At 40.8% G+C, this 21658-nt stretch overlaps 1 protein-coding gene across 10 annotated transcripts in view; it reads right to left on the bottom strand.

The window, feature by feature from the left end:
- The window catches only part of EZH2 (enhancer of zeste 2 polycomb repressive complex 2 subunit), a 52258-nt gene extending 31858 nt beyond the window's left edge, over positions 1 to 20400 (bottom strand). For 5 of the 10 annotated variants that reach the window (XM_056338640.1, XM_056338644.1, XM_056338645.1 and 2 more), the window contains exons 1-2: positions 19301 to 19440; positions 18596 to 18661 (exon numbers count right to left, since the gene is read on the bottom strand). In XM_056338640.1, the coding sequence (XP_056194615.1) occupies positions 18596 to 18633 (38 nt within the window). In that variant the 5' untranslated portion in view covers positions 18634 to 18661; positions 19301 to 19440. Of the gene's footprint in view, positions 1 to 6668; positions 6782 to 18595; positions 18662 to 19300; positions 19441 to 20267 lie in introns of those variants that run through there. The other 5 variants (XM_056338641.1, XM_056338643.1, XM_056338642.1 and 2 more) reach the window with 5 other exon arrangements.
- Between the last annotated feature and the right edge of the window lie 1258 nt (positions 20401 to 21658).

Here is a 21658-nt window from a genome sequence, read left to right as displayed (position 1 = left end):
TTTTAGATTTAGAATGACAATGAATCAACAAACAAATGGTGGAATTGCCAATCCAAATTATGGGAAATATTCTCTGAGGAAAAAAGGCAAAGTTCCACATAATGCCCAAAGCACCTGACTAGACAGAGGGGGAGGACAGAGAACCAGCAGGGACAGGTAAATCTAGAGCAAAGCTCAAACACAGTTGCCCTCTTTACAGGCCTCAGGGCAGCAAGCAGAATCCACCTGCATCTCATTTGCCACAACACCAGTGGTTACAAGAGAAAGATATAAAAAAAAAAAAAAAAAATAAAGCCACAAAAAAAATCCTGGACCATTCATGTTTGAAGATGGTAAAGACAGTGATTCATAGTGCACTAGGACACTGCTTAGAGAACAGCTTAAAAGCATTACGAACTACAGAAAATGCATTATATTATATGCTAAACTAAGCAAAGCAAAAAAACAGAAGAACATCCCACTAACTGGAAATAAATTAGACATAGAATAAGTATCATTAAATAACAGAAAGAGAAAATCTCAATTTGTAAGTAATGCAGAACATCAAAATCACTTTGGTTATGATTCAGTCAAAAGGTATCGGAAAAGCACCAATGAATTCAAAAGATAAATGAAGGCTCAGCTCACACCACTGAAGTAACATATCCCATAAAAACAAAACCCAGATTATGTTTCCTCACTTTAATGCTGCACCAACCACAACCCTTTTTATTCTAGTTTCCTGGAGAATTACGAATGACTCAAGCTTAAAAAAAAGCTTTCTTAACTAAAATTAAATTGCCAGATAAGCCCTACTCATCAAAAGCAGATCTATATGGAAATCATATATGATTAGATCAAAACCAAAAACAATAAACAAACAAAACCCAACAGAAATCTCATCTTTCTTTCATACAGCCCCTGGAAGACCCCACAAACAAGGATTTAAGACCTGAGAGAAATACACCCCCATCAAATAAGCAAATCCAATCTATTCAATTTTTCAGTAACGAACACCATTGTTACCCGTTATATTAAATTGGTTAAAAAAAAAAAAATACTTCACAAGAAGATAAATACCCCCTTTTAAAGCAGCATAGTTTACACATAATCAGGTCATTCATCTGAAAACAAATGGGACTTAAAAGAACACTCTCTTGCACTAGTTTGAAGTTGCTATCTAGGGCACAACATAGACAATAATTTAATGTTCAAGACACCAAATAATAAACCATAGAAAATGAAAAAAAGGCACTGTTGCTTATGTCAAGGTATAGCAAGAAAAAGTTCTTCCAGATAAAGTAATAATGTTAATGTGCACCAGTCAGTGGGATACACAGAGTGTATAAAGTCAAGTATGTATAAACAAATTAGAAACAGCCTCATAAATGGCAAGTCTATATTAAGAGAAAAAAAACACCTAAGGGGAAAGAAAGCAAATGCATGTATAGGTTATAGAAAAATTATAGTTAAGAAAAAAAGCCAAGTGTCCTGGATGCATGTTTGTAAACTATCAATTCTGAAAACCCCTGAAACTTTATTAATGAATTCTGATTTTGAGCAGCAGTTTTTCAAACTAAGTGAACCATATTTGTATGTTTCTGGGCAGCTGAAGACCACCAAAGTTGAATTACAGTGTTGTTAATACATGTAATGGGGTAAGAGGTAACTTTTTCTGTCCCTAATCTCAGAAGAAGGAGGGGGGGGGGGGGCGGGGGAAGGAAGAAGCAGGGGGGCAGGGAAAGAAGAGCATATTCATAGCAGACAGTTAATTCTCACAGTGCAGTTGATACATCATGTTCACATTAGGACCATAGCCAAATGCTACTGACAATTTCTAATGTCAATTCAAAGATTGGCCCCCAAACTATACATTTAAGAAACTAAGCCAGAGAAACTGGGATAAGAAGTTTTACAGACAAGGACAGCCCATGCTGGGTCAGGGCTGTGGGAGCAAAAAAATGACAGAAAGATGGAACTCTTACAGAAGGGTGCTGGACATTACCTCCATTCCTGAAAGGGAGAGTAATTTGAAGGATTAAAAGACTTCAGGGAAACATAATTCAGGATTGTAGATGTTGTCTTCTCAAGCCTACTGTTGGTCCACTTGCGCTAGTACCTATGTGGAAGAAAAACCTTTCCCAAATCGCTTTCTTCCAGCATTTCTGCTGTTCACATTCATAAGTACTTGAGCTGTAACGACACAGATTTTACTTTGCTAAACAAGAATTTTTTAGCAATTCTTGTTAAAAAAAAAAAACCTGTACATTTTCATTAAATTATGTTGCATGGGATTTCTAACTAGGATTGCACAGCAGAAAAGCTAGTTAAGATCAATTTGTCAGAACTCGTCAACTTTTCATATAAAGTTTCAGAGCATTCCCTACAGTAGCACAAGTGGCACAAGCTAAATCCCATCTAAGAATGGTTTAGCCTGTCTTAAGAGACAGCATAATGTCAAAAAGTTTCCATTTAACAAATAAAAACATGATACTGGATTGTCTTAGTGCAACAGTCTGATTCTGAGAGCCCCTAGGCCGTGTCCCTCTTCTCTGTCCCCATCTTCCCTTCTGAATCCTGCTAGCAGTTTCTATTGTTTTCAAGTCTTTTTCTTTCCCATTTTTTCACCCTCTTCATAGGAAGGGCCCAAAGAAACCATCTAACTGCTAAAGATCCCAGCCCAGAGAACTTTTATTCCAGAGAAAGAAATTATGTAGCAGTCAACTCAGTTACTTGTGGGCATATTATCTCATCTCCAGAAGAGATACAAGCAAGCAAGCCTAACTCTGAAGCAGGTATGCTGCTTCTAGACACAGTGCATCTCCCAAAGTGCACAATAACTTCCACGTAGAACCTGAGCTAAACTTGCCAGATCGTACCTGGCAGCACACTACAGAGGGAAACCTTGCCATAACTCCCTGCACCCTCTCTGTGGAAGAGGAGACACTGGAAAGTGTGGCGAGACAGCCCAAGCAATTCTAGTGTCAACGTGGTACAGCCACAGCCAGATGGACTCTCATTCCAGACCGAGCAATCACCCTGATGCCACAGCAAGCAAGGATGCATGTGGCACACTGAAATGCAAAAGTTTAATACCTTGGGTCCAAAGTTGCACTTAACCCAGCCAACCCTCCCAGAGCACAGCACTGCAGAACCAAAGCAACCCCTTGTTGCTTATTCCAAACATACAGCTGAGTGTTGATACACTCTGCTTGACAGCTCTTGTAACATCCATATTTTTCCATTACTTGTAATATTACAGCTACTTAATTCCCTAAGCTACAGACTATACCTATGCACTGTATACCTAAGTGCATGGGCAGAACTAGACATTACATAGTCACACTAGTGAGAGGATCAATGTAATTCTAAACAGACCACCATCAAATACAAGAAAAATAACAAAATTAATGCCTCTTTTTGACCAATAGGAAGTGTGAACTATGGTATTAGGAATGATATATACTGAACCCACCTAACCACTGATTTTTAGAAAAATACTACAAGAAAATAAAAACAAACACATAGCTATTTTTTTTCAGTTCCTACTCATGCTTGCATAGTTGGAAATTCAACAACAAAGAAATGGCAGTGTCCTAGAGCATACATATTTACGTTTCATAATTAAATTATGTACAAGATCCACATTCTTTACAGTAAGTTTCAAAGAAAATTCATGTCTATAAGCTTAAATCCGCCAACACTTTCAGCAGCCGAAGTGTGTACAATACATCTAGAGTTGACAGCGAGAGACAAAGAAGCGTAGAAAAATTCAGCTCAAATTGCTGTTTTGCCTACCAAACATAGAAATAGCCTTATTTAAAGACAACGTCCTATTTCTTCCATCATTTTGGCAATATCCATCAGTGACAGACAAGCACACAGATAATTCTCTAAATTAGGCAGTCATACTGCTGTCAAAGACTATATTTAAGCTCCTCTGGCTACTGTGCCAAATTTCAGGCAAAAAAAATTAATGAAGATTTTCAAGCTGGAAAGCATGGGAGAACAAATGAAGAGGTCTGCCCTTTAAGAGAATGCTATTAGATTATATCTGTGCTTAATATTACACAATATTTTAAACTGTAACAGTATTACCTTATCTTCCTGCTACTCAGGATTTCTGTTTGGAGATATTTATGAATTAAAACATACTGTGTACAATATAACTTCTCAGCCATTTTTTGTGAATTAATCTACACTCAAAAGGTTATGCATATACTTTATATATATACACATACTTAAAATATATGCATACACTGATATAATACTGCACTTAAAAGCACTCTTAAGCAACAGTTTCAATCACGGGGCAGGGAGAATGGTGGAGAATATAAAACCCAACACAGAAACTACATATGCACCTTGACGCAAGCTGAACAATAAAACAAGTCATTGTGCTTTTTGTTGCCTAGAGTAATGAAGGAGTAAAATAATTCAGACAGGGCAGGCAGGGGTGAAGTACTACTTTTACCTCCCATAAAACCAAATGTGAATGCTTTCACATTTGCTTCTTAAAACCTTGAACTCTAAAGGAATGCATTTAACTGCACAACCCTGTTCGATCAACAGCATCATGCTGCTTCTCAACCTCTTCTACCTCACCATTAGCATGCCCACAGCCCTGTGAACAAATTAACTTCCACTAAGTGCCCTGGACTGGATGTGCTGGTAAGTTCAAAACATGCATTTGAGCTGGCTTCATGAACTGTCACTTCAGATACCATAAACTTATGAATTTAGATGCAATACTACATAACGAAGATGCTCACGTAAGTAATTTCTTCAGCAGCAACGACATTTTACAATCATCCCACCCATCCCAACTCTTTATTCTCACCCCAATACTGCCCACTGAGCCACAGCCACTCTTCTCGAAGGGATGCATGGTAAACTGGATTAAACTGACCAACAACAAATAAAAGCTCACTTTTGCGATTGTTTGTTTTCTGAAACACAGATCAGTTTGATGACCCCATGCACAACTCTGGTTTCCTGTGCACAACTATAAAGCAGGAAGGATTTGTTAGGAACTTAGGCCAACATTAGGAAGAAACTAGTGCAGGCAATTATACCACAAACGCACTGGTTTTATACATTGGTTTGCTCTGGAGTGGCAGGCATGGTCTTTAACTGTAAGCTGTTACCAGATACAGACAGTATACGTAACTCTCAGTCTAAGCATATGCAATCCTACTAATGAAAAAATTGTACATTAAACCCTAGCTGAAATAATCATTGAACTTCTTCAAGCATCTACAAAACCTGGGGTTTTGTTTAAAATAAAGCAACAACAACAACCACCATCATCCAACCCCACCACACCCTTCTATGTTTTTTCTCAAACTAAAAAGATTTTTGCTTGGGCAGTAGAATTTAGAACAACTTTCATGTTCAATTCAAAAAGCAGATTTTTACCAACAGAAGGGATTAACAAGATTTTTCCATAAGCCTGCAAAAAAATTCAATACTTGCTAGAAAACAAAAAAAGATAACACCTTTCAAGTATCAAAAAATCAATGCATTAAAGCTTAGATGTGGAGTTCTTAACTTTCCAAACCCACCTCATTAAAAAACCCAAATGATCTTCTATGTTATGGGATTTTACACAGCACAATACAACAAAATGATTGTTAACCAAGCAGCTAAGTAGTTTTCAGCTACGTTAAACTAAACTTTATTACTCAGAAACTCTTTGAAATTTATTTTATTCTACTTCCTGCACCCTAAATGCAAAACAACAATGTTCTCTATGAACCTATCCTAAACCCCTCCAGAATAAGCAGTTTCCAGTAGATTCTTACTACAATTATCAAGCACTTGAAAATAAACTATCAATAAAACACATACCTATTGCCAGCCTTCAAAAAAACTGACTTGAAAGTTAATTATGAATTAATGCTATAATCTGTCTCCTTCATTTATACCAAAATGTTAACAGCACAAAGAGATTCATAAAAAAACTATGGTCAAAAACAGTATTACTCTCTTGGGCTAAGTAAGAAAAATTGTTCACTGCTGTAATTTTCACAGCTGCTATTTCCACATTAAGTTATGCAAGCTGCAGGGGCGGGGGGAAGAATGACACTCCCAGCACCTCAAATGGCTTTTTACCTGTCCTATCAGCAGACACACAAAAAACGCCCAGAAGTTTTGTAGTTGATTGCTACTCTGCTTTCTGGACTTTCTAAAGCAAAACATGGTTTTCTTTCGAACTTATCTATGTAAAATAAAACATTCTCATTTCCATGAGAAGAAAAATATTCTCAAGGCCACTGTCAGACTGGGGTTTCAGATGCCAAACCAGACCGACTAAGAAAAATCTCTAGCTCTGAAACACAAGTAAGGAAAGATTACACAGTTTATTATTAATATTTCACTACAAAAACAACTACAGCACGTTTACTCTTTTACAGAATTAGTCACAGAGAAATAGATGGGAGTAAACTGTAGTGTGTTTTTTACGATTCTATATTACAGAAATGTGGTATTTTAAGCTTAGCGCAGCTTAACCTATTTTTAATCTAGAAATACCTAAAAATACTTATCTATGCTTTAAAATTTGCTTCATGTTGTTATTCCATATGCTGAAGTACTGAATCAATAAAGGATGTTTGCATTTAGAGAGAGCTTACATCAAATGCTACCATCAGTTCAACTACCTTCCTCAAATTTAGTGTCAGTTTTACCTGGGAAAGAGATCATCTGTTTGCTGCATCAGTGGCCCCTGGTCACTCCTTTCCACCTCTACTCAGTCTTCTCTACCGTGAGAGCTTAAGTGCTTACGATTCTGTTAATCAAACTAGGTCAGGGGAAAAAAAAAATTAAAAAAAATTCTGAACAGCCCAGAAAATAAACACGCTTGGTTCTTAAATACAATTTTTCAACAAAATCAGCTCCACAAGCTGGTTTGCTCAGCAGCCACATGAATTCTTGAATCAGCACAAGTGAAGGCGTGGCAACACTGGGGCCAAAACAAGAGGGTTTACTCCGTTTTACCAATATAGAAATATTATTTTTAACAACTAGAAACAGGAAACATTTACTAAGCCATCCATGCCAGCTGTACCACTCTTTGGGCAGAAAAATGCCAACAGGCTTGTATTGGCCTACAAAAGTTTAACCTCTATTGGGCTCTGACAGTATCCAAAAGAAACTGGTAAGTTCACGAACTGATCTGAGCAAGTAACTCCAAACAAATCATCTGTTCTTCTGCACTCGGACAGGCTTCAGAGGCTGTGGATGATGTAGGTTAAGAAAAACACTTGTGATGTACTCTAATGAGATTCCATGTTCTACAAGAATGTTTTTGATTACTCTAGAGATAGAAACCATTATTCAAGCTATTGCCAAAGACAAAAGTATTAATTTGAACAAACTTCATGTAAGGAGGAGAACTATTAACATCCTCAGATGTACCAATGCCATAACCCCAAATCGAGGAGTAATGTCTGTGTATGAAAGCAAATGTTCAAATCTTGTAATACTACCTCTTCCTCCCTCTCAAGTTAGCAGAAAACCCCTCACTTGCAAGTAGAATTAAAAGCCTCTGTACAGCGTAGGTAATGACCACATCCAAGACCTTTTACTGTCAGCCCTAACACCAATACAGACTGATGATGGCTGTAGGTTTTCAAGACAGTATGGCAGCACCAAAAGCAGGTGGCCTGCTGCTATAATAACGGGCATGCCTTTATTATGAGCAGTCACATCACAATTAAACTCCTTCTATCATGATAGTTAAGTTACCTGAAATTACTATTTGCAACACTGAATACATTTCAGTTAGTGGAATCCCTTCAAAAGTACTCAGCTGTCACTACGATATTGGGGGGGGGTGGGGGTGTTGTTTATGTACCAACAACTTAAAACATTTTGCCTCCACTGGAACAGAGTTGTCAAGTTCAAGGTCAGTGCTCTCTCTCCTCCCTAACATAATCAATGGTTACTGTGTATTAACAGTTACTTAACAGAACTTAACTTTGAAGAACATTTCAGCTTAACCAAAACCGTGCAACACATTTACATGCCTATTTGCTTTTGGAAGTTGACAAGAAATACATCCTACCGTACTTCTCAACTAGGACTGCAAAAGAAAGTGGAACCTTAAAACGACATTTGTTTCCTCTCTTCATTGTCTGTCTGCACTACTTCAGCATCTCTGATAGAATTTGCATTGCAAATGTGATCAGTTACATCAAATCAGATCTTTTCTGTACTCAAAATAAGGAGTTCCCTAACTGGACCAAAATTGCTCATGCTGGCCTGGTAAGTACCCAAACTGGCAGGGAAGGAGAGGAAGCATACAACAAGGGTCAAGGGAAAGGATCAAAGCCTTTCCCTGTCAATGTCAGCAAACCATTAGAGCATACCATCCATTTACACTAGACATTTCCATACCATGTAAAACATACTATTCACACAGTGTATTTTTTTTTACAAGACTTTGCACAATCAAAGCAGTTAATGTGGGAAACTACTTCTGTACAAGTAGCTTTCAAGACGCGTATTTCCTGCTATCTCTAGATCAACTGAAGATTGCTCTGAAAAGATGTGAGTGGCAAAACAGCAGCAACCATCTCTAACTTGTCTACGTTAATTGCCAGTGCAAGACAAATATAGATCTCTGCAACACATGAAGAGCTACCATAGGTTTGTTCAATTCAGTTCTGCCTCACACATCCCGCTACAGCCATTCACAACAACTGCATATATTCAAGTCAATGGTTAACAATGGTTATTTTCCATTTCCTATCATTAGTACAAGTCTAAGGCATTAGTACAAGTCTAAGGCTTCAAGGCACATTCTATTTATTCTTAACAAAATTATTTAAGAATATGGCATGTAGGCTCCCAAACTCCTAAACAGACTCTTTACAATATATCATGTTTTTGCCTGTTTCTAGCCTTCATCAAAATTGGACGAATCGCTTCAAGAATTTCAAACAATACATAAAAGAATTAATTTCCTTAACAGTGTGCTTTCTTACACAAATCAGTGCTAAACCTGGCTGATCACAGAAGCTGAGCACTATTCCAGCCCCTCTACTGAGACATGCTAATCTATGCTAAATAAAAGTGCAAGAAGGCAACAGACAAGACAGAGGGAGAAAATTCTTCACGGTGAGTGCAGTCCAGTATAGGAACACATTAAGCAGAGAGGTGCTAGAATCTCCATTCTTGAAACATTTTAGGAGTGGTCTGGAAAAGACAATTTCAACGTTGGCCTTGCCCGAGTGGGACACTGGATCAGATGACCTCTAGATGTACCTGCAACCTAAACTATTCTACAGTTCAATACAACTCTGAACTGGGCCCACCATCTCAAAACCAAGGACCACATTATTTTTAAAGGTGATGCTATGGAGTTTGCTTGCCTTTGAAATTCCAGTTTAATATTTCAGCACATGAAAACAACCACCACTGCATTCTAAAACTCTTGGTATTTCAATCAGCTACAGGTACAATTTGGGAATTATTTTAAGGGAACAATAATTTGTGAATTAAAATGCTTAAGAGCTTAATCAGGCTGAACTCTTCAGTTTGGTGTGTAATCATTGATTGTTCTAATCAGTAGAAACATTTGCTATATTACAGTGTCCTTTAACATCTCCATCAACTACTTAGTTCACACACTCCTTTCCACTACTATTCTGTGTGTTTATTCATTTGAAAGAGGCCTTGTCTGCTTAACAGTATAGTTGGAGCCCTCAGTTCTACCTCTTAGAAATCATAATTTAAAAAAGCCAGATCAGAAAGGTCTTCACTAATTAAGAATGTAGTCTAACAAGTGCTACATACTCTCCCTAAACTTACCATTATGTTTAAAATTAAAAAAAAAAAAAAACCAACCAAAAAACAAATATGAAGGAACTGTTTTTCCAATAAGTTGTCTTCTTATCCTAATAGGGTTCCGCTTCTTTTACAGTCCAATCTTTGTGCCTTTGAAATTTCACTCTTCAGACCTTTTACTTCTATCTTCTATCCTTTAAGTGACTACAGCCTTACCTTGCATTTGGTGTGCTTAAGATCAGAAGCCTGAGATACACCCTGGAACATTAAATGGTTTCTTGGGTTTGGGTTTTTTTGGTGGGTATCCCCACCCACCCACCCACCCTGACTTCAATTTCACTTTTTTTGATTTTTTTAAATGAATTTTAAACACATTGTTTAAATTTTTTAAAACATATTAACAAGTAAACATATTAACAAGCAAGTCGAGCCATACACATTCACAATAAGCAACTACTCTATGACCTACTTCCCCACAACTCAAAAGATGTTCCTTCTCAATTATTTCTCCCCAAGTATAATGGTTTTGGGCCTTTTTACTACCCCAGAAGCTCCTTAATTAATAGCTCCCAAATGATCCTTCAGGATAATCAAGATTACAGAGATGCTTTTTTGTATCTTTTGAGTAAGATTTACAGCTTCTTTCAAAAGAGGATTAAAAAAAATAAATCATCATTTTGTGGCAAATTCACACTTGGTCATCACACACTACCCTGACCAAGATGTGTACAGTTACTGTGTTTACAACAGACACCTTTTCTCTTACAGTGTATGTACGGCTATCAGTCAACTAAGAGTACATTTTCATGGCATACTTAATCTAATCAAACTTCTTACTTGTAGCAGCAGTACTACTACCAAACTAACTTATTAACTGTAATGCCTATATTTTTATTTGCAGTATTATTCCCCAAACTAAAACTAGTTGGAATGGTTACTTATTATTATAAACATAGGCAATAGCTTGTATCGGAGCTAATCAATGTAATCAGAATTTCCTCTAAATGGCTGATTTTTAGCTTTCCTGTGATAACAAGGCTGATGCATCCTTCTGCATACATCCTCTACAGTAACTTTTGGTGCAAATGGCAGACGTAAGTCAAATGTGACGTGACTGTGTCACCAAGTTATGTATGCTTTCTGCAACGGTTTCATGAAGGACTGCAAATACCCTGGCATTAATGAAATGCTGCAGTGTGAATTCACATTTTAGAGAAAAAAATAATGAATAAATAAATAATCAGGGAAGTCATGAAAACCAAAACTAATTACTAGGGAGAAACATCACTTCAGGCTGCAGACACTGATATATCAACAGATAGCAGCAGATCCCTACACAAGCAATGCACTGCAGCTAACCACAATTCAGAAGACTCACTCCATACCTGCTCTCTGCTCCAGTACGTAACATAATTACATACACCACTTTACAGTAGCTACAATCCTGCATTGTATGTCTAGATGTTGCTAGGGAATGCTCCTACCTTAGGTATTAGAAATTCTAACCTTCAGCCCAATTTCCAGATTTGGTAGAAATCCCTGTTTTCCCTCCCTATACTTAACTCCCGACTTCTGCTTACCTTGATGACAATATCTACCTTCCTTCATCAATTATTGTTTGCAATCTGTTTTTAAAAGTTAAATGAATCTCTCAAACACAGTTTCTCATTACTGCCCAAACATACCAGGCAAAAACTGTATGGAGGACCAGACAGCTTTGATTTTCAAGCATCACCCCTACTTTACACTGGCATTGCTGCAAAAAGAAGCAATTTTACCTGCCACTTCTTCCTGCACCTGTGCTGTCATTTCCCTCCTGCCAGCATGAGCATTTTTGCAGTCAGATACTGACAGACGCGAGGAAGTTCTCTGGCTGAAAATACCTTGCTACTTTTGACTGAAGAAAAGTGAGCATCCAGCCACTCTGTTCCCATCTAAACACACTGTGAGCTATGGCCTTAGACATTCAATTTTCAGCTTCTTGTGAGACTACTAAATGCCTAAGCCTGCAGATCAATTTCTGGATGCGTTCAGTTCATACTGAAACTCATACAACTTATTACTTGGAATGCTCACCTCACATAGTAAATCAAAGCAGTTCAGTTACTGACACACAAGACAGAACAGAAGCAAGTCAACTCTAGGGCTCACAGAACTCACTTTTTTTCTTCTTCAATCATGCTCCCCCCCATCTGATTTAAAAAAAATAAAAGAACTTGCCTCCCATGCTATTTTATTTCTTGCTTTCTCCCCTAACAGTTCATTCATATAGATAGTTTAGCACTGTATTGCTTGAATATTCTTATACGGAGTTTTACCACCATTATAAACTGACCAGGCAAACGCTAGAAACTCCAACTCTTTACCAAGGACAAGGAGGAAAGAAAGGGAAGAATTAGGAGTCAAGTAGCTCTTGGATATTAAAGAGGAGGAAATGTTCCATCACTCCCCTTTTCCTTCCTTGAAAAACATGAGGAATCTGAATTTATCTTCTTACTAGTTTTACGTTGGATTTTCTTTTTTTTGGGGTGGGGGAGGGGGGGGGGGGGCGGAGGGGGGGTGGGGGGTGTTAGAAAACTATCAAAACAAAGCAACTATCAGATAATCAACATCCCCTACCCTATCTGCCAGGATGTTAAAAATTTTGCAACTCAGAATTTTTAAGTAACTCAGACCTTCCAGAAGTACTTCCAAAGATACAGCCAAAATTGTCTGTGGTTCTAAATATCTTTAAAAAATAAATAATAAATCAATTGCTTCAAAAATTTAAACAATAAAAAGGAAGAAGGAAAAAATGGCAAGAACTCACCTAGTCTTGACTAATTCTCCCAATCATTTTAAAAGTTTTAGGCACTGAGTATAGGTTGATTAAACATGAATACCTGAGTAAGATCCAACAACATGACAGTTCTAGAAAACAAGCTTATTTCAGATTTTCTAACAGCCAAAAAGGAGGACATCAGTTTGATGACTTCTTTTTTCCTAATAGTACACTGCCTTTAGATTTATTTTGTTGGAGTGCTTCATTTAGAACATTTACTCCTCAAGAAACAACGGTATGGGTACTTCTCAGTCTCATTCTCTTCAGTAGAAAAAAAAAAATTATGTCTGTTAATAACAAAGTAAGATTCCCATACAAATAATTGGGTTTTCAATACATTTCCTTAAGCAAATACAAGAGTAGAACAAAAAAAGTAATGTAGCACCTTTCAGACAGCCCTTAAAAGAAAAAGACAAATCCTTACTAGTGTGTCCAATCAGTCTGCATATGCAAGCCTGCAACCTTCAAAAGTATTCCTCTTCCTTTCAAAAATTAAGTTCCTTCTCTGTATCCCTACAGCCTCAGAATTTAGAGAAACAAGAAGAGACATAAAATCATTACTGAATAACATGTAAGGAGTAACAGTAACTATTTCAAAGCAAAATTTTCTAAATTCACTATGTTATTGCTTTCTTCCAGAACATTTCAACATTTGATACTTTTAGAAAAATACTGTTTTGGAAATAAAAATAACAAGTTCAAGTACTATCTCCCCCCTGCCCCCAACCTGGGTGGGGAAAAGGGGAAAGAGAGAATGGGGAAGTCATAACCAGATACTTTATATTTAAGATCAATCCAAAATCTGCACTAACTGAAGTCAACTGACATCTTTCCTCAGTTTGGGCAACATCAGCAAAACACTGTGCAGCAGGGTAATGCAAGTTTTTTACCTTCTATTTGGGTATCTGCATGTATAAATACTTTTAACTATATTTGCATGCATGAGTAAGACTATATGGATCAAAAACAAAGTAAAACATTTTAAATCTAAGAACAGCACAAAAGCAACAAAAAGTATCAGGCCTAATTTTGATCATGATTTTTACAAGTCACATTAAAACCATCCCACACTCCTTACATAAGACCAAGCCTGGCTACTTGTCAGGAGAAAGTTATGTTTTACACATAAAACTCGAACAGCACCTCTGAGTTGTTCAAATGCATACCTCCAAATTTCTCCCTTAACACTCATTCACAGATGCCCAGAGGAGTCAGATGACTCCCACACACATTCCAAATAGCCTCTGTTGCCTAACACCTCCATCTCTTAATATTCAGCTTTTTGATATCCTGGATAAGTCTGGCAGAAAAGGTAACATTTGCTGGGAGCACTTAAGGCATGTCTCCACAGGCAAAAATTTAGGGTGTGAATATGAAGTGCAGACTATTCCACCCAAACTTGTTTTGTGGACACACCTTTTTTACTCTAAAAACGCTAAAATAGCCACAGGTTCTTCAGCTCAATCCACACACACAAAAAAACCACACACTCCATACTACAAAAACCCTGCCACACAACAGTTTAGTTTAATAGCTAACTTCTTCCCCTGCATAGGCAAATACTCTAAACTTTCAAAGACGTTACACTTCCATGTATGTAAATTTATTCTAGAACAGTCTGGCAAATTTTGGAGCTGATCTAGTATTTTGCCAGCCATCTGAAAAATTCTAAGACAAGCTTCAAATGATTAAAACAACCATAAGAGTTATTTACACAACTCTCATTTTAAAGTCCTGAAAATAATTGGGTCTAATGTATGGCATTACTCTTCTATAAGGTATATGGGGATTAATCCAACAGCACATTAGATTAAGCGTTGCTTATAAAGGGAAAAAACAGAGAGACTACTTTTCTAGAAGCTTGATTTAATGGAGAAAATTAATAAGAAACAGTTTATCTTGGAAAAAAAAACAACACAAAACAAAATCCCAAGCACAAGGGAAAAAAACAAACAAACACACACCCCAAAAAACGCCAGCACCCACCAGTGAAAAAAAATCACCTCCCTCAGGGTAAGGAAGAAAATTACAAATAGTAAGGCTTTGGGACCAATTACATCTCCCAGTTTCAAAGCAATGATGGATTCCACACCAATAACAGTTAAACTATTTTAAGAATAAAACAACCTATGTCAATCCTTCTTCCAATGGTTGAACAGTGGATTTAACTTTGCACTAAAGACCCAAGTAATAAATACTCACTAGAAACATGACACAAACTAGTGAACATATAGGTAGAAGAAGTTATCACAAAAGACAGATTATATACTGACCCTGGTTATAAATCATATCATTAAAAAGAGACAATAATAACTTAATGACTTTAATACATTTGTCATGGTATAGTTTCACAGGTAAATCAAGCACCTGTAACACACATCTGCCTGACTTCTGACAGCAGCAGCAAACTGAATTCCAGTTTCTAGAATTCCATTTCTAGAATATTTTATCTTAATAGTGAAAAATAAAATCAGACAATTACACACCAAAAATATAAAGCCTGCCAAATCCACTCACACTAAGAAACATGGAAAGGAAACAGCTCACATTAAAAAGAAAAATAAAAATTATATATGTTTAAAGGTTTGAGTTTTCTTCCTTTCAAATACTTTTGTTTCTTTAAATTAGATCCAACTGCTTTGGGATTTAAACTGAACATGCAAGCTGTGAAAAATAGAATACATGGCAGAAAAAAAAAAACCTGAACCAACCACGTAAAAAGCAGAATGGGAAGGAGCAAGGTACAACAAAAACTGGTAAGGGAAATGGGCCTATTTCTAGATTTAAAAATAATATAAAAGCATAAAGAAATCATACTCTTCTGTACAGATTTATTTTCAGTTCACACCTCAGAAAACCTAGGATGTGCACTGCAATTTGTACTACTTTGCTTGCATAATTACACATACAACATCGTTTAAGCAGGCACCATATGCATACATATAAAAAGAAAACTAATAGTAAATTCTGAAGTTCTGCAATTGTGTATCAAGGCAGTCTCTATTTGGACACAGTAAGGCACTGGGTTTACCTCACTTGTTGATGAAATTGTATATATCCAAATTAGAAGCTCTGGAAGTAATACATGACGTTTTCAAGCAAATGACAACTCTGTGCTGATCCACTCGTTACATTGTTATTTTGATCCAGAGCATTCAGAACACGTGCAGGATCTATCTAGATTTCCAAATGGCCTTCTCGCCTTAAAAGTACCACTGATTTTACCATTAGAAAGGAAGCATAGCATGCATTATAAATTGTTCCAAGACAAGAGTATTTTTCAGAAACTGAGCAGAGGCACAATTATTGGAAAATACTATATGCAGACTTCAGCCAGGTAGCCAAAAGATTCCTAAAATAAGGGCATGACCCACATTAATCTGAGGGGTGTGTGGGGTGTTTGTGTGTGTTGGTTCGTTTTCAGTTTTTCCTGGGCACAGCAGGGACACTAACAGACATCCTCTTCTTTCCCAATATTTTTTTCTTTTTTTACATGATGACCAGTTTACAAGTCTGCAGTTAAATAGTCATATATTTGAAGATTCCTTTCTTTTTTACCATTTCTAAAGAAGCTTAATTTATCGATATAATAGGCAAATTATACTTTTCACTCTTCTTAAGAGTTGCCTCTACAACAGTTTAATAGTGTTACTTTATCTTTTTAATTCAGAATACATATTCTGACTGCAAGACTGGAGGTGGTTTTCTCACTTTCACTGAGGATCCAGACCTCAAGACAACAGCGTGACACATCTTAGTAGAAATATAGGTGTATAACTAGAAAAAGCCCATAACTATCAAACTACCTACAATTATCTGTTACAGAAAGCAGCACTGTTACTACTGTTTTTTAGAAAACTTCACTGTTTCTTGCTTGGAACTCAACAGAACCTGTTCCCTTCCTCCAACAGATTTCACTCTTCAGTTTTACCTCATCCATAAACAGACATACACAGCATCATCCCAAAATCTTTAACCGATCTCTGTGAGAACAGAATACCAATTTAATAATTCTGTACATTGTTTTCCTTTTCACCTTGAGGTCAACAGAACCCCCGGGGCCACATACTCAGAGCTAAAAAAGAAACCCAAGCACTCTGCTAACTTGTAATCAATGTATCATTCCCCTGCCAAGCACCTCTCCCTGTTTTGCATCCATTTTATACAAGGTTTTTCTTTGCCTCACCTCATAGACGTAATCACTTAACTGAAGTTATCACTTATATGTCCGTACTGGAGTAACTCATCCATTTGAACATCGACTTAGTCATTCCAGAACAGTTGTACAAGTCATATACATAGGTGCTGAATGTATCTATACATTTAGAGATAGAGACAGCATAAATGCGGTCTTCAACCAGACACCATTTCAATGAGCCCAGCACTGCTCTCCATGGACCTTGCTCACAGTATGAGCAGAAGGCTAGTAGCGGTTTTAACATTAAAATAAACCTCCCATTACTGTCCTACAGCTTCTGTTAACAGGGAGCTTGTTTCTTAATGTAAGTATTATTCAAACACCTCAACATAGCCTTAAAATTTATATATACAGCGCCTCGTCCATTTCCTCCACTTTTTAACAAATCTGGTAAACCAAATTTTGCTTGAATAGGTAAATCTGTAAAGATGACCTACTTGACTTAGTAAACTTACTTGCTTAGCAAAGACTAGGTCCTGTTCCTGAGATTTTCAGCATCCCTGCTGAGGAAAACTTTATTCCCCCTGAATTTTCACTGATACTTCTCAAGTCGGCGCTTACAGATGCATTTTAGCCGACTGTAGAGTTACAGAACTTTCAGATGACAGCCAACAATAGTTTCCCACAGCACTTGCTCAAATACAAAGTAAAGCAAACATTTATTAAATATGCCTGCTGTCAGTATTGCAGCCATTTTAAAAAATAACTCTCACTGTTCATTCACATGCATACAGTACTGTTGTCTAAAACTGTTGTTCAATTTTAACATTTTATCTATGAACTTATTAAAATGTATACAATATATACAGCTAAAGAAGCTGAATCTGCTTGTGAGCAGTGACAAGAACAGATTTTTTTTGACTGATTTTGATAGGAATTTTAGAGTGCATCAGCTTTTTTAGGAACACTGTTGGACTGTACTACATGCTAGATGTATTTTATTCTGACATAAACTGCTTTACAGAAAGCGGCAGTTAGCTTGCACTCTCTATATAATATAGTTAGCGTGTTCAATAATGCAGTACAAAAATTTCCTTCTCACTAAGCTGAAGTTTCTTTACAGGTAAGCAGAAGTGCAGGAATATATTTACATTTCACCCACGAATGTTGCAATGTTTCAGAACAAACAAAAATCTATTTGACGAAATCACCGTATTTCAGCTTGTTGGCAATTCTAGCAAGAGGGGGAAAAATACAGTCAGAAAAAAAAAATTGAGCTTGAATTTCAAGTCTCTGGCCTAAGTTTACACACTACTGCTTTAGCTCTAAACTGAGCAAAGACACTGTATGACCTTTTGACAATGCCAGTTTTCAGTGTCTGTCACTTTTCAGGATGAAACTACTTATTTAAAACAGAAATCTCTGGAAAAAATATTTTTTTCCCTAATTTTTTTCCTTGATTAGAATCTTGAATTCTTCCAAAGTTCCAGACGAAAATAGCTGTTGGCATCTCATGCAACACTTTACTGTCACAGATTTCTCCACAGGTTGTTCAACTTTAATTGTTACTTTCATTCATCATGTAGACGGATGAAAAAAAAAGATTCCCCCCCCCCTTTTTTTTTTAAATGCCACAACAAGAAATGTAACATTTTTGATGTAATGATCTTAAAGCCAGTACTTGATAAAGCACTCACTAGCTCTCAAAGTTAAAAACACTCAACATGTTGCACAAAACTTTTGAGTTGTATCTCCTAAAACACTGGAAGCATGCTCTCTGAAAGACTCTGCAGATCTTAAATATTCACATTTTAATAATCTAAAGTGAGAGTAGTTATAGTACACTACGTACAAGGAATACTCACCCTTCTGAAGATGCTTTATTGTTACCACAAATAAACATTCCCCGGACTCTCAATTTGATATAGACACTGGGGACAAACAAAGAACGACCTTTTAATTTTTATAATTCATATAAAGAACCTGAATGCGCCAACCCCTACAAAAAAGATCAACCTATCTATGAGGAAATCCCAATTTAGAAGTGAAGATTACACTGAAAATGCTGGTAAAAAAACTCTTCACTGGAATCTGTGTTAGTAAGAACCAAACTCCTGAGAACTGAAACTACGGTTGGTAGACTTAAACAAAGACGAACCTAGCCTGCAACAATTAAACAGCTTTGTTCAAACTGTTACATGCTTCTTATTAACGAGACCAAGAATCTGAACTTCCAGCTCCCTAGTTAGAAAAACAAAAAAAACTTTTCTGTAGCTCCAAGAGAATAAAGGTAGTGCTTTGTAAGTTAGGAATAAGTATCTTGAGTAACGTGCAGGGTTTATTATCTCATTCCTGCTGCATCTATGCACAGATTGCTTTCCTTTTGTCTGCTAATAACAATTCCTGAATCACCATGAATACCTGTTGGTGTTACACACACACGCGTGACGCCACAACACACCGATTTCTCCCACCTTTACCCAACCGTACTGCTCCTCGGGGCCAGCGCTGCCCAGTGCCCCCCAGCACGCCTCCCCAGACACCCCAGTTTTAGAGAGCGCTCTGTATACCCCAGCTCGGCGACATCAGGTCCAAACCCCGGGACTTCCAGCTCTCTCTGAACTTTCTCGCGGCGCTCCAGCAGTCCAAGCTCGCACCGTGCTCTTAACGATTAGGAAGTTGGCCGGAGGGAGACGGCTCCAGACCGATCCACCCCCTCGCCCCCCGCAAACCCCCTCCCCGAGCCAGCACCCCCCGCAAGGCCAGGCGCGGCAGGGCGGGAGCTCCGGCCCGGAGCCGGTTTGCAGGACAGCGGGTGCGGTGGCGGCCCGGGGCGTGCTCAGCCTCCCCGCCCAGCTCGCCCCGCCGAGCGCCCGCTTCCGGGCGGCCGCGGGAGCCGCGCCGTCCCAGCCCGCCGGCAGCCCGGCCTCGGCGGGGGAAGCGCCGGGTGCCGCGGATCTCTCCACCGAGCGCTCCGAGACGGCAGCCGGCGGGCGGGAGGCGCCCGCAGCCCTCCCCTCTGCCCCTGCAATCAAACCGTGCCCGGCAGCCGCCGCCGCATGAGGCCAGCAGGACCGGGGAGGCGGGGAACGAAACCACCGGGTCTTCCCCGCGGGCCCCGCGCCCGCCGCCCCCCACCCCCGAAGGAGGGGGGCGACGACCTCGCCCCCTAACCCGGGGCTGCGCTCCGCCGGGCGGGGGTCGGAACGGGGAGCGCCGGCCGGGCTGGACGGAGCCAACTTAGACAAAGGGCACTTCAGACTCCATGTCTCTCCCCTCCAGCTGTCACCGGCCGGGAGCGCGCGTGTCGGGCCGCCAGCGCCACCCGCCGCCGGACCCCCGCGGCCCTGCCGCGCCCGCGGGAAGGGGACGGGAGGCGGCTGCTCCCCGGGAGCCGTCGCCCCCCTTCCACCCCCTCCTCCCCTCCCCCATTACAAAGACAGCCGGTTATAAATAGCCGCTCCCGGCGCCAACGCCTCAAGCCCGCGAGGTGTCGCTCGCCCTGCCGCCCGCCCTGCCACCCGCTCGCTCACTCACCCGCCCCCCTGCCCCGGCTTCGCGCCGCCGTCGCCGCCGCCCCGCCGCTGCCGCCGCCGCCAGCTCCGCGCCGCGCCGCTCTCCCTCCCCTCAGCCTCCGGCTGCCGGATTCACCCTCCCGGACCGAGCGCCAAACGCAGCGGCCCAATCGGCATCGCGCTCATTGGCGAGCGCCGAGCGCCGCCCCGATTGGACGGCCCCCGGACAGGGCCCCCCCCGCGCCAATCAGGCGCGGCGGGGGGCGGGGCGAGAGGCGGGCACTCGCTCCCCACGTGCGGGGGGGGGAGAGAGGGGTGGGAGAACTCTTTGTTCTCGCGCTGCCCGCGGGGGACTGGGGGCTCCGCGCTTCCCCCTCCCGCCCCCCGGTTCCGGCCCCAGCCCCGCGCCCGCCGCGCCCCAGCTCCCCCTCACTGGGGCCGGGCCCGGCGCCGCGTCGGGGAGGCTTGGGACTCTCCGCCGCCTCACGTGGAGGGGGGAGAGGGAGGGGAAAGGAGGGAGGCGAGAGGATTGGCGGGCACCGGGAGGGAGCGCGGCACAGCCTGGGGAGGGGCCGCGCCGCTCGGCGCTGCCGAGTTTGAATCAGTTCGAAAGTGGGAGCGGCAACGGTTTTAACGGTCCCGCCGCTGCGCGCGCGGGAAGGGGCAGCCCTGGCGAGAGGCGCGGGGCTCGCCGCGGCGGCGGGCAGGGGAGGGGAGCGGCTCCCCTCGGCCGCCGCCCCCCTCAGCCGCCGCCGCGGCTCCCCTCAGTTGCCGCTCCCCTCAGCCGCCGCCCCCCGCCTGTTGCTTCCCCGGCGGGCAAGGCGGCTCGCCCTCCGCCCGGCTCTCGGCGCCGCAGCGGGTCGCGGCCGGCTCTGGGCTGAGGCGAGGGCGGCCTGCGCCCTCCCACCCCGGCACACGGGCGCCCCTGCCGCTCCCCGGGCCCGCCGGCTGGCTGACTCACTGCCCGGGGCTGCCTCACGTCGGGGCGTTTGACCTTTGCTTACGCAAACTTCACCGGCAGGTGCCCTGTTTTTTTGTGCATCACGGTGTTCCCCTCGGCTTTTCCTGCCTCGTTGCTCTGCATCCAGCAGTGGTTTCTCCACTGCCACAATCCTGCCCTGCCCTGTCGTGGGAATGGTAATAAATCACAGCAGCGGCAAAGGTGTCTGCTCCACACCAGGCTTGGATCGTGTGGCTTGTTACGTGCAGTCTCCAGCCTCTTAAGATTGCTATCGTTTTCCCCCGTTTCTAAACCGTTGCCCCGTGCATCAAACTTGTTGCAGAGGTTCTGTTTAAACCTTGAGGATTCTTGCTCCTTTAAAAGTCCTCTGTACTCCCCCTCTTCAGTCACTCTAGCCTTTGTCATCTTCAGTGGTGAAAAATAAATCTGTGAAGATAAAACTTTCCTAACAG

Source organism: Falco biarmicus, chromosome 4 (assembly GCF_023638135.1).
Source record: "Falco biarmicus isolate bFalBia1 chromosome 4, bFalBia1.pri, whole genome shotgun sequence".
Lineage (NCBI taxonomy): Eukaryota > Metazoa > Chordata > Aves > Falconiformes > Falconidae > Falco > Falco biarmicus.
Note: the sequence above shows the minus strand (reverse complement) of the source record. Positions and strands in the feature narration are given on the sequence as shown.